This window comes from Taurulus bubalis (genome assembly GCF_910589615.1).
Source record: "Taurulus bubalis genome assembly, chromosome: 11".
Taxonomy (NCBI): Eukaryota; Metazoa; Chordata; class Actinopteri; order Perciformes; family Cottidae; genus Taurulus; species Taurulus bubalis.
Genome location: NC_136599.1, coordinates 9,871,524 through 9,886,031, shown reverse-complemented (window position 1 = coordinate 9,886,031; position 14,508 = coordinate 9,871,524). Strand labels below are relative to the sequence as shown.

The 14,508-nt window shown below is 41.4% G+C and overlaps 1 protein-coding gene across 1 annotated transcript; it reads right to left on the bottom strand.

Moving 5' to 3' along the window:
• Positions 1-8,651: 8,651 nt before the first annotated feature.
• On the bottom strand, positions 8,652-14,260 carry cd40 (CD40 molecule, TNF receptor superfamily member 5). Its single transcript, XM_079226882.1, has 9 exons — positions 14,198-14,260; positions 13,648-13,729; positions 11,944-12,066; positions 11,705-11,851; positions 11,521-11,614; positions 10,687-10,745; positions 10,038-10,133; positions 9,899-9,921; positions 8,652-9,147 (listed from the first exon to the last, which is right to left on the bottom strand). The coding sequence occupies exons 1-9, from the start codon at positions 14,246-14,248 to the stop codon at positions 8,872-8,874; spliced, it is 951 nt and encodes a 316-aa protein (XP_079083008.1). The 5' UTR covers positions 14,249-14,260; the 3' UTR covers positions 8,652-8,871.
• Between the last annotated feature and the right edge of the window lie 248 nt (positions 14,261-14,508).

Genomic DNA, 14,508 nt, shown 5'->3' with positions numbered 1-14,508 from the left:
TCCTGATTAGCTGAAAAGGGCAGCACTTGCTTCTGGGTCTTGGATATCAGACGACACAGAGGGGAACAGAGGCAAGTGTTTTTGTGCTTCATTTTTGAAGCGAGGATGTTTGGGGGATAAGAGGGAGTTTCTGTAATAGATACTTATCTTACTGCCCTCAAGCCCCTCAAACAAAGTCCCCCTCTGAAGAGATTATAACCCAGGGAGGGCACATTAACTCTAATCCGATGCTTTGAGGCCTTGCACCCCCATACCACCCTCTGCCCCACTTATTTCCACCCTTCTGTTGTTGGGGGGCTACCTTGTATCTAGTGCTTGTATGAGTAGGGCCTGTGGCTACACACGAGGGTTGTGTGTGTGCGCATGTATGTGTGTGTCTGTGTGCGAGTAAGGGGGGTGGAGTGACTGTTTCAATAGCACGCTGACTCTAATGAAAAGCATTGAGGGGTGCATACTGCTGTGTAACTGATTCCTCTCTCTGAAGAGATTAGGCGCTACATTGTTGGTTCAGTTGCTCATTTCCATGAGAGCACAGCCTCCCACCAGCGGCTGCTTGGCTTTGTTATTTTGAGTTGGAAAACACAGAGCCCAATGTCCCGGGCTTCCTTGTTACCATTGTTTCACAAATAGGCCAAAATGTAGATGTCACGTCACAAATGCCCAATAACCTCATTAGCTGCTCTCTGTGAGGCTAAAGAGAGTAAATAATAGATGCACAAACTTCAGTTTGTTCATCTGCATGCAGACTCTGCGTCGCATTGAGATAATACTATTGTTAAAACATTTGTTTCCCTGGAAATACAACGATGTTATGAGATATCATGGATATCCCCCCTATTAAAGAGATAAAAGACTGATAGTGGAGGTGGAGAAACTGCCGCTATTACGTTTATAGGGCTACTTTAAGTATCCCTTGGCATCCATTTATACATGTAATAAATAGTTAATGACACCATAATGTAGTTGTAAGCAGATATAAGTGTTTAATAGTGTATTAGTAAACAACTATAACTCATCCTGTGGGCACCTATAAGTGAGATAATGAATGACAGTATTGTGAAACACAGTTGTGATGTCAAATGTATCTTCAAAAGAGAAGTTGGAAATATTGACCTGGTCTGCAAACAACTACAATATAGTGTGTTATAAACTGTGAATTAATTGTTTGTATGCATATATCTTCTAAATGGGAGTGCAGTGTTATTACTGCAGAATTGAATTGTATTAAATAAAAGCAATTATTTTAAAAGTCACTTTCTTTTACTCAGAAAGTATGTGACCCGGACAGAGAAAAATGGCATCCCTGCCATTCATAAAATCTACATACAGCTTGCAACTGAGGTGGAGAAAGGGAATGCGGAGAAATAATGTCAGTACTGTAAAAAACAATACGGCCACTCTTTGCCCCTGCAACAGTGAGAAATAACCGGCAACGTATGTGCAGGAAAACTTGCATCCGACGTGTCGTAACGGGGTGCAGCGAGCTCACAAGCTGGAACAACGAGCACGCCGAGGAGGCTGCCCTGACTGGGCTCCATCCAGCAAACTGGGCTCTAGCCGCGGGATCCTAGGGGGCCCAGCACCCACCCACCCACCGGGGCCCCGATACAGAAACACAACCAGCAGCAAGCAGCACCAGCTGTCACGCAGGCCATCACGGCCTAACCAACGCCGCCTGTCACTCACCCAGCGGAGGGCCGTCAATCAGGCTGCACCCAGGAGGGAGCTGGGAGGCGGGCCACTGCCCGGCCCCAAACAAAGACATACTTACATTTGCAAGCGGTTTCAGCGCCACTACTATTTTGAAAGAATGATAGAGTGGTCCTGATAAGAGTAATGACAAAGGACAAAGAGCGGAGGGGGGTCCGGGGAAGAGGGGGTCAGATAGTAAAGAGGTGGGAGAGCTTGATAACATTCACACTTTGCTTACATCTCTCCATTTGTGTTGGTGCCCCAGGAAAATCTCATTAGGGAGTTCTGGTTGGAGACCATTATGCATTTGTTGTCAATTGATTATCCGTGCTTCTCACTATGTAAATCTTGTTGTCGAATTTTTTGCTTTAAGTCTTTATTGGGATTTGTTCTGTGGCTCTATATACATGTTGTGTCAAAATATCTGAAAAGACTGCTGAATGACTACATCATTCTTTCATCTCCTCCGGCTCAGTTTCTATGAGTCTGTCTGTCAACTTTCTCCGCTTTCAGTATCTGGTGCAGTAAAAATAAACTAACAAGCAATAGGTATGGAAGACTCTGCGGATTCTCTTTGGGCTTTTGTTGTCTTGTTCACACCTATCCATGAGTTATTCAGATCGCATGTTTCGTCCCTTTGTCGGCTCCCAGGTAGGGGATTGCCTGTAATTGAGGTCACACCTAAACCTTTTGTCCCGACCTGCTCATTAGCCCCTTGTACCGTCGTTCTGCGTTTTCATCCAAAGCCGGGGCCTTTCTTTGCAGAGAGTTGTGTGGAATATGCACCGGATTTGTAGATAAAGGAAGCTTCACAGCACTATTTCAATACAGAGGAATGACTCTTATCACAGCTGAAGATAATTTCATCCTCTTTGCTATCTTGTACTGTATCTCTTTGGGTACTGAGAACAATCGTCTTCCATTTGGTCACTTCTCTCTCCTGCAAACGACCGACATCCTCACGGCAAACAGCAGAAATTCAACCTGTCAGAGCAAGACCAACACCTGCATTGTGGCAGAGCTGCCAAAAGAGGAAGAGAATGAAAAGAAGTTCTCCAAGAGGGACAAAGGCTTCTCTGCCCTGAGCTGTTTGTGTTGTGAGATGTAGACTATCGAGGCTGCCTTCTCTTTGCACTCTCGCTGGACCATTGTTGCTCTTGTTCAAATTTGCTTTAGGTTCTGTGGACCCAACCCAAATAAATTCCTTCTGTCCCTCCACCTGTAGCACGTTTAGTTTCATCATTATACACTAGTCTACCCTTAACCATGCAACATATTATTACATACACCTCTTATAACTAGGGGGCTATGGTGGGAGATATAAAGGATTCTTTTCATTATCAATTAATCTGCAGACTATTTTTTTTATTTCAACAAATGTCAAACAATTGTTGAAAAAATGCCCAAATTACGTCTTCAAATGTCTTGTTTTGTCTGACCAAAAGTTTAAAAAAACAAAGATGTTCACTTCATTATTAATTATTGTTATTGTATACAGAAAAGCATGCCATTTGAAAAGCTGTCCAGCATTTATTTCACTGTTAATGCTTGATCGTTTTAGTATTTCTTCTAGTAACGCTCAGGAAAAGCACACGAAAGTACTGACACTAATTGATTAAATATGTTTATTATATTACATGGCAATCCCCCTGTTTAATTTAGTGTTCCAGTGCAATCAGTTCAGAAGTTGAAGTGGTTTTGTTTTAGGAGCAGAACAGAAATGTACAGGTAAGATGAAACAACTAAAGTATTAATTTCTTCATATTCGCAAAAAAATCTAATAATGTTTAATTGTAGAAATTGTTATAACTTGCACACTGTTCTATTTTTTACGAAAGATTCACTTAATATTTACAATCTGTGTCATTTGACATTAATTTTGAATTAACTTAAGCGTGTGTATTTAATAAAGGATGACATCACAACCAACAGCTCTCTGAAATATTTCCCAGCAACATTCTAACTTTCATGAAGAGTTTTTGGTCGACCTTTGCATGATTTTCAGCAAGCTGTAACTAATAAACCGAACACTGAGTGTACATTCATAGTAGGCGTAAATCTACTGCAACAAGGAAATCAATACAACACGTTACAAGGTTATTGCAAGGTTATCCTTTTTAACAGTTTCAAATAATTATTCAAAAAGAATACCCACTGCTGGTGTAACCTGTATAAAGTTTGACTTATGCACAGATTTGTTAAATATGTGTATGTGCACACTTTATAGGCTAATGTGAGGCTTAAATATTATTAATAATGTTGAGTTCATAAGTCTGCAACTTACATGTTCATGGAGGTGTTATTATTAACAATGGGGGCCAATGCATTTCTTCAAAATAAGTAACAAAGTAAGCGAGACATGATGATGACGAAAGTAGTTAAGTGAAAAAAGTGAATACAAACTCTATAGGCAAACTCATGAGCCGACTGGAAGATTACAACTCACTTTACAACTAATTGGATGTCTACATTTTGGGTTAAGAGTAAAAATAGAAACAAAAACAGAAATAAAAATCTAAACAGAAAAAAAGTAATTCAACTAAAATGAAAAGATTGTAAAATAAATATATGTAAAGTGGCTTTGGGTATCATCACTTCACGCTATTTTCACTTTAATACTGCTCTCTGTATCGCCACCAGCACTAGCCCTCTTAATACGGTTAATATAATAATACAAATTATGCAAGATAAAGGAGGTGAAGCTCCCTTGAACCCAAACACAGAGCTTAACTGTGGCTCTTTTGAAGGGCATGAGGGAGGGGGCAGTGGAATAAGAAGTGTAATCTTCTCCTCTTATCTCCAACAACCCCCTCCACACACACATACATTAGCATCTGTTATCTCATAATTATCATATACATTAGTCAACACCTGTTTCACCTAACCTCGTTTAATTAGGCCTATAGAAACGTTGCGCTCCATTCAAAACAATGTCATCCGACATGTAAAAGGCAGTTTGTTATGGTTCAGTCAATAAGTGAACACATACAAAGATATATGGCTCTGAGGCTGGTTATGACAACTTTGTTATATTCAATCAATTAGTTATTGAATGAAATAACTGCGAGAGGTTTATTTTGGAGAATGTTGCACATCTGTCAGAGTGACACTTTTACACGTGCGTAAAAAACTACTTTAATTGTTTATTCGCGTAATTAAATGTCATTGATAGTTAATTCAATTCACAAAAACTACAGATCTGTAGAGGATGAAGTGTCACACGCGACAGGAGAGACTGGCAGGATGTTGTTAACTGAATTCAGGTCATTTTCTAAGATCTCCGGCAATTAGTGCTAGACGTGCGAAGTGTTAAATTCCTCATTAAACATACATCAAACTCCTGTACGTGTCTATGTCTTGAAAACTCAAGAGGCAAAAGAAAACCACAATGAAAAACGATTAAAACGTCCAAATAGATAACACTGTGTCGCCAAGAAATGAGCCGATATATATATAATTTTTAACTTTTAGTCTTCGGTTTATACTTTGAAAAGTTGCATTTTGGGCTGTGAGCTAAATGTGATTAATGACACAAACCTAACGACTGTATTTCTATGACAAAGCATATGAGCTGATAGTTAATTCTGAGTCTTCATTCACTTCAAGAAAAATGTTGCATTTGAATTGAAACTTCGGTTCTCTACAGAAAAACTCTTGTGTTGCGGTAAGCAGCCCATATTTAGCCTCTCCGCGAAAACGCTAAAAGGAACAGCGGAGGGCTTCTTTGATGGGATTTGTTGCCAGTGAAAGCTGTGGGTCTTTTGAACGTAGCTGTCAGTCACTACCAGTGGGACCTCCCCCTGACCCCCACCCTGCAAACACACGCTGGCAGCTGGGTGGATATAAATAGATCCAGGAGGTTGGATTGCCACACAAAACCGAATAGCAGTGACGCAGGAAAAATGCCCGCATCGCAAACTGGAATTGGCAGCTTTTTCTTGGAGCGGAACCTCAGCATGCCGACTGGATACCAGATCCCGGTGCTGGGATGCCCACCGGGTGTGCAGCAGCAGCACGCGCAGCATCTGGCAGCGATGGCAGCCGGACTTCCAATAACGTACTCTGGACTACAGGGATACAACTTCATACCCTATCCGCACCACAGGCACATCGCAAACATGGTGAGTTGAGCATTCACAAAGTAATCCACTTTACATTAAAAGCTCAAGTGGAATCATTGCAGCTCTATTTTAAACAGAAAAGTCTGGAAAAATATGATCTTGCAGAAGCTTCACAACTTATTTTGATTTTACTCTTACACACTGAGTGGTACAGAAGTTATGTTAGCCTGATGCCTAAACACTTTCCCGGAATCCACGAGTTGAGGAGGTTTTCCCCTTTTATTAAATTGTCGCTCTAAACACGCATTCAATTGTGTGCTCTGGGTCAAGGGGTCGCCAAATCCGTGCGTAATTGCGCACAATCGAGATCCCTTTTGCTTGCGCTCACGTTCCTTCTCTCTGTTTTTTTTCCCCCCAGAACAACGCGTTCGACTTGAAGGCCGCCTCTCCTTACCACCATGCGCTGCTGGCTCGAGGAGGAGCTTTCTACCCACCGTACCGCCCCGGAGTAGCCGAGGACCCCGGTAGGGTCGCCAAAGTGGCCACCAGAGAGAGCACCGGGGCGCTCAAGGCCTGGCTTAACGAGCACCTGAAGAACCCCTACCCGACCAAGGGCGAGAAGATCATGCTCGCCATCATCACCAAGATGAGCCTCACGCAGGTCTCCACCTGGTTCGCGAACGCGAGGCGACGCCTGAAGAAGGAGAACCGGGTCAGCTGGGCGTGTAAGGGGAAATCAGACGAGGAGGACGACGAGCAGGAGGGAGAGAGCGACGATGCGGACAGCTCCATGCAGAACTGTCATCTGGATGAGGAAGAGCCTCAGAGTGACCCCGCACACACCGATGAGCACAAAGACAGCGCGTTGGACAGCTCGGCGTGCGTAAAGGCGCGGCTAGAGATGCTGCAGCAGCCGAGCAGCGAGCACGAGGACAGAAAACTGGCACTTGTTCATAAGAAAGTTGAAAAGAGTGACTCTGATCACACGATATCCGTTTCGGAAAGTAAAGAAAACATTGTCAGTCAGAAACCTAAGATCTGGTCTTTGGCCGAGACCGCCACCTCAGAGACTGTGAAGAAACCCATGGAGCATATTTACCACCCGGCCGGGAAGCTGTGGGCTGAGTGGGCTTCCAGAAACGGACTGTTCGTCCCGTCGTGTTACACCACTCATGAGATTGTCTAAGTGGGTATTTAGACACACACAAGAGACACTTTTCCACATCTATGCACTTTAAACTTTCAAACCTCAGGGATTTGGTCGACTATTCCTGAAGTTTGCAGTAAAATGAAAACCTGTTTTCAGACCAAAGACTAAAACATGTTGTAAATAAATTGTAGATGTATTTTTCCATCGCCAAACGTGTAAATTATGTTTCCTTTTTTTGTCTATTCATGAAGAAATATTTTTGCTTAAATAAAAGTTCAGCTTCTAAATACTTTTTTTTTTCTTGGTCTGTATTTTACTTTGGTTAAATGGAAAGCCTTATCGTTAATATACCTATAACAAGTCAAAACACCAACATATACCCTAGTTTGTGTTAATAAGGGAAGTTAGCATTTTCCTCAACATCACTTTAAATTCTCATGTAAGACTAAAAGAGAAGATGGCTTATTCATGTAAATGAGATGAGTACAAAGAGAGTATTGGCCTTACTTTGCATTTCAAACCCAAGACCCAAGGATATTTAATCTTCCCAAATTAGGTTTTTGGTCAGATTGTCCCTGACATACACTTTGAAAGAAAAAAAAAGCAGTCTGAATTTTCTTTGATGCCTGTTTGACTGCATGAAAGGCGTTTATTTGAGCCAGTTTCTCCTCAGGTAGGCTACACAATAACTTTAGATATTAGGCAGTTGCAGCAGGTTCATATGTCTGTTTAACTTTTAGTTACGCTTAGAGTCTGGAAGAGAGATTCTTCACAATCAATCGCACAAATTTCCGTGTAAATTCAAAGGGCTGCACCTTCATTAATCCGGGGATAAGGAGAAAGCCCCTGGGAGCGTCACTGCCTTGTCTTCTGGCCTCTCCCATGCAAATCCCTACAAACAGGAACACACAGAGGGCAGATTAGCTCTTTTCTGAGCCATTTTCTCACAAGAAAGCAGATGAATAATAGAATATCATACAAATAAAAAATGTTAAGAGCCAGTTATACCACTATCTCCTTCTGAATTGGACTTTTACAGTGGTGGGGTACTTAATCACACTTTCCTACTCTTTATATTTCCATATTTCAGCAGAGGGGCACGGTAGAGACTATTCAATGAGCTGAAGGTTCAACAGTAGTGAACCTCTAGCGCCCCTCTGAGGAAATCAAGTGGAACTGCAGCCCGGTTTGTTTTCTTCAGTCTGTGCCTGGGAGGTAAAACCAACAGGTGCATGACTTCTGATTAAATAAATGGCCTTCACGTATATTTCTTCCGATTGAACGATACTTACTTTCCAAGGATATCTCCCATGTCCATCAGTAATACACGTCCACAAATTCGCTTCGATATCATGAGCACTCATTATAACTCCAGGACTTGAATGAGAATCCTCACGTTTATATGTTTTCGTGAGTATCAAAGTTTTCCAGCAATAGGTGTCCGCACATCCGTGGGTCCAGTGCAAAGATGAGCTGCTTGTAGCCACTTCGGCTCACTTCTAACGCTATCATTCTTCCGAAGTGGAAACAAACTTAGATAATAATGAGCTCAAATTGTAGCATTTTCCAACACAGATGTAAAACGACAATATCCCACAAGGCATGATGGGAATAAATAGCAAGACAAATAAACACTCCCATGGATTTAACATTCAAGTGGTATGCATTTTAGTTTTCCATGCACAATTATCCTCATAACACAACTTTGTACAAATATGTAATTTTAGAAAATTTGCATTCCAACACACACACACACACACACACACACACACACAGCAGTATGTACCTCCTAAATGAGTTACACCGCAGCTACATTATTATTGAATGAGTTAAATGTATTGGTAACACGTAAAGCTACCTAATACATCTTAAGGGGGGAATTATGTACAACAGAAACATATAGGGCAAAATTACACAACATGATACATTCATATTTACATGCAATGATCGTAGTGACAGCAGCTGCTTTTAGTCTGTAAATGTCTGCGGTTGTGATTCCTGTCGGGAAAGGACTACCGACTTCCCATTCTCCTGAGTTACAAAGTTTCCATTTTCAGTGAGAACAAAATCATCCGACAGCTGATCTTCGTTCTCCTCCGGTGTCCTCAGTCCAGACTCCTCTCGAGAGGACTGCAGGTCAGGAATCATGGACTCTTCCTCAATAGGATCAGTCGGGTTTGCTATCAGCACTTTGGTTTCTTTCAGTGGCTCCTTTTTGTCTCCCTGACATAATTCAATGCAGACCTACAAGAGAGTAAAGTAGAAATATAAGAAACATGGAGTATTACATTTTCAGTTGTGGGCATAGAAAAAAAGTAACGTGACGTTACAGTTTCTCAGTGTGTTCACATGCTCTGAATGTAGGATATTACTCCACTACCACATTCATTTTTCTTTATCAGGTTATGGGATTAAGAATAGCCCCGTTAACACCGTCACATCCTGTAGACACCACATAGTATTATTCAAAATAATAGTCTGACATTTTGTGAATTACCCTAATTTGCTTTTTGACGCAGACAGGGAAATGAGAAGATTCATAAGACTCTCACGTCTGAATAGGAAGCTCGTACCAGCAGACATTTAGCTTAGTTGAGCAGGAAGACTGTAAAACAGCTCGCTCGGCTCCAAAACACAACTTTTGTTCATTTTAAATAAATTACACAGAACTAGTTTACTAGCGAGGCTAGCTATACCCCCCGTTTCTAGTATTCATGCTAAGCTAAGCTAACCACCCACTGGTCACAGCTTCATAATTATCAAGCAGATATAAAACTTTCGAAAAGAAGGCAGATAAATCTTAAAATGTCCAACTATTTCTTGTAGTGTTAAAGAGACACAGAAGAGGTAAAGTAACTTTGTTTTAGAATCAATTATTTCCAACATAATCATTCACAGTAAATTGTCTTTTTGAGAGTGCAATCATTTGGATTGTTTTACAGGTTATTCAGTCAGGTTAGTGTAGTCAACAATATAGGACAAAACTCATATTTACCTTCACTTTTTCTTTTGCGTAGACTGGTTTACCAAAAACAGAAGAAACAAAATCAGAGAAGTAGAGTACAGTAAGTGGATTCCTGAAACTTTAACTCATTGAAAATGTCATAAAAGAGAAAATGTAAAGCACAACATACCTTTACATAGACACCAGCAAGCACATATCACCACAAGGAGAAACCCAATCACAGAACCCACAACAATCCCAACTGTATGTGACCGTGAGGATTTCTCTGCAACACAATAAATAGAGAAAACAATTAACCACATATTGAACCTTCCAGCAGTGTCACTTTCACAATTTATATTCTCCAATAATACAGGATAATTACATCGTTTGAGTAGAATACAAATTAGATCAACAGGAAAAGTTTTTTTCAGCAAATCACTGAAACACTTTCATATTTGTTCACATTGTAGCAGAGGAAGCACAAATAAGAAAGAGTGAAGAAAAGAGAATTTCATGGAGTCCATGCTTACTTTTAAATTAATTAATTGCTTTTCAAAAACGTGGTTATTTAGCCATTACAACACAGTGGAGTCTAGCCATGAATGTAGTGTGAACAATGTGTCAGTGAAAGCTGTTAAACACAGTTAAAACCACAGACCAACATAGAATTATGAGCGAAACTAAAAAACGAAACTATGGAGGCGATGTGATGAAAGATCATCACATCGTCTCCATAGTTTCGTTTTAAGCAAGACACCACAAACCACACAGCTGCAGACGGCAGGAGAGCGAACAGTGAGAAACTTTTACAATTTACCAGCCTACGCAGAACTTACCACAGATGTTATCAGATACGTCTGTTCCGCTTTGTTCAACGTGGTATCCCTCCATACATCTAGAAAGGATTTCACAGTGTTAAAGGATACATTCCTGGTTTCTGATTCAGGTGATTGCATGTCCTGAAGCTTCAACTCACATTCAAGCACAAGGACATGTTTGGTGAATATGGTACTCTGCTAATGTGACAATCATTTATGAACGTTGATAGCAGCTCCCCACAAACATGCAAAAGTCTCAGTACTATGGCCCCAGTTTATAAATGAATCCTCTTATGCTGATACATTTCATCACAGCAACACAAGAATGGTATCCACCTCCTTTAATGGAGAATAAGCATTCATCCCTGGACACTACTTCTGTCATCACAACCTTCAATAAAATACAATAACACGACATCTTCAGGACATTATGGGTAATGTACTTTCCTACAGAGTTTGATGAAAAGATCAATGCCACTCTCCAACCTGACCAGCAAATATACAACAACAGCTAGTTAGCTTAGCATAAAAAACATAAACACAAGAAATAGGGGTAACAAAAACAAACCAACTAGCACTTCTAAAGCTCACTCATTAATATGGTGGAGGGTAGATTCATATTTAACATACATATATGAGAGTGGTATTGATCTTATCATTGAACTCTTTCAATGCACAAATCCACAAATAAGCGGATTTTCTGAATTGTTTCCTTTCGTGACTTTATCTCTGAAACAGCCTTGAGGACCAAAAGGTGTTGCTCTCATGAAGGTTTGTTTGCAGAAATATACAAGCCGAGAATACATTGAAGTGATTGATTTCTGGAAGTGGAATTGGATTTCCTGCACTTACTCTGTCCATTTCTCACAGACACCGTCCCATGACTTTTCTTCGGAAAATGTGCCTTCTGTGCATTTCTGACACACAGTGTTAAGCGTATGGTTTCCTGAGAGCAGAGTGTGAGAGATTCAGCACATTGCCAAAACAAAGCCGGTCATTCTTTATATTCAACGTGAATCAAAGCTCCGTGTCGTACCTGTGACCCAAGCTCCATGTCCCGGCTCACAGGGTGTGTGTGGCACACAGGTTATACATTCTTCACTCGAGCAGTGGAATCCCACTTCACACACACAGGTGTTTTTTGTTGTCTTGCTCTTATGGACAACAACGCCAAAGTTTTTATCTGAAAGTGGAATGGACACAGGTTGTAAGTTGGGCGACATCAAACTAACGTCTATCAGTTCATATCTAGCAGCACTTTTGTTTGGTTCTTACTTGGGTCACAGTACGGTTGACTTTGACACTTGGTTTCTTTTGTGTATTTATCCTGATAGTCATTGTCTCCACATTCTGTGCACTGAGGATCCAGGCATGGACCTTGGGACGACATTCTGGTCCCTGAAAAACATAGAGTGTTCATAGTCAAAAACCTGTGCAGTATTATAGTATTTGTCTCAATATGCAGTACAAATGGGGACATGTGGCTAAAAGTAATCTTTAGAAATGTTGGTAAATAAGCTTTCTTGATGAGCGTGAGATGGAAAAGTCTGTTAACTACAAAGTTACCGCCAGGGGACAGTTAGCTTAGCATAAAGATTGAAAACAGGCTAGCCGGCTCTGCCTAAAAAGGAAGTTAACAAATAAATTCTTCCACCATGCAGCTAAATCTAAATCTCACGAATGAATATGTTTCGGATGAGTTCAGTGCAAAAACAAGAAGTTGCAATTTCTCATGGGGTTGTGTGCTTTGTAGATCTGCTGCATTAGTTTCGTCTGTGACGTGTTAAATCCTAATTCCCAGACTCCGAGATGGTTTGTTCCACCAAAAGTCTAAAAACAAAAGATATTCAGTTCACAGTGTTATTAAACAGTGACAATTAGCAAATCATCTCAGCGGAGAAGTAAATGGGGAGTTTTTCTCTCTCAATATATTAGCATTTTTGAGAAATTACCAGATTAATCAACTATTTGTCTCAGCTCTACCTGGATGTAGCTCAATATCTAAAGCCTAGTTTATGGTTCTCCGTCAGGTCGACGGCTTACCTACGCCGTAGCTACGCCGTCGACGCAGACCCCTACGCCGTAGCCTGACGCGCACCTCCAAAAAATCCTAACTACGCGTCGCGTTGACGCGGACCGCAAGCGCTGTGATTGGTCCGCTCAGAACGTAATTTCCGGCAGTTGCTTTTTCCCAGCCTCGACCGGTTTAGTGGTCGTACAGACCACCTCCGCAAACGTCTTCTCTGTCGCCTGCGCTTCAACATTTGCAATATAAGCATTTGCTCTTCAATATTGATGAGCTCCAACTTTAATGCAGCCGCTCCAACTTGGTCGCCATTGTTTACTGTGACCGGAATTCGGCTATAACCCCTGAAACCACACAGCCACACAGACACCCCCCCCTGGTGGCATGGCGGTTAATTGCAGAGCAACGCGGTCCCTCGACGCAGAACTTTGAATGCTCAACGACGGCGTCACGTCGACGGCGTACTTACGCCGCCGACGTGACGGAGAACCATAAACTAGGCTTAACAGAGGCAACGAGCGAGGTATCGATCTTCTGATAAGTCTTGGTGAGAAATCGAATAAGAGGATTTCCCAAATGTTTAACAATTTATTTTCCTGTGATGTGGACATTGAGATGGGGGAAGTGAAAGAGGAACCAACGAAGGAAAAGAGCGAAGTGAAAGCAAAAGTAAATGTTTTTAGCATCAGCAATGAGTCGGCCTTTTGCCATCTTTGTCTTCTACATACTGTACCTTTAATGTTGATGTCTCTAGCGTAGCCATTGGGGGACATCCATTACCTTTACACCTTAATATAGACTACTTGGCTCCCAATTGTTCATGTTTTAGTACATATTGTTATTCATTTCGTTCATGGTCAGTGAATGGGACTCAGCCCCTCAACAGAGACTGCAATACTCAAAGTAACATGTCCCTAGATCAGTTTCATGCAAACAAAGTCCTGTTTACGTACCTGGCCCACACATTTTGCAGCACTCGCCATTCCTCTCATACTGAGTGAGTGGGTCACAGGCGGACTGAGCGGAGGTCATCTCCTGGAAGAGAGACACATGAATAACTAAGAGACGCGTCCTCATACCGTCATGGCTGTTGCACTTCCTCTCAGAGGAGGCTGTCGGAAAGTCCCAAACACTCAAGAAGCTGTCAACTCCGATAACTGAATGCCAACTGCGTCTCTGCCTTTCTTTTACAATTCATCATGCTTTGATATCAATATTTAAATATATAAATATAAAAAGAGTCGCGTGTCATCCCTGCGGCGAGTTAAACGAAAGTGAAAGCAACTTTCAACAGACCTGCGTCAAAGGGTGTGACGTTCAACAAATATACACAATTTCGACCAGAATATAACTTTTAGCTGTACATCTGAGTAATAATATCAATAGAATGATTTAAAATGAGCACAAGTGAATAGCCAACAACCACACGGCTAAACGGTAAAGTGTAAATGCTATTACTTATCATATTATCGAACAACGAAATACATTGATTAGATTATTTACCGAAAAATACATCACCGACATCGTCATCATCAGCAAAAGATGCATTTTCATGAATTGTGTCGGCAGCTGTTGCTCTCGGCTTCAGCTGCAGTCTGTAGTCGCGGCTCTGAAGTAGTCTGCGAGTCTGCTCTTCTGTTTCTGAGAGGGAGGAGCTGCGGAGGGTTTTTCCTGTATGTTTTTTTTACTTGACCGTTTCCTGTAAATTAATCGCATCATGCAGGCAGTGTGGGTTCCTCGGGACTGTCAATTCATTGATTGTTTGGGGGAAATTTCATATTTCATATTCGTAAAGCCAACTATTCTTGGCCATC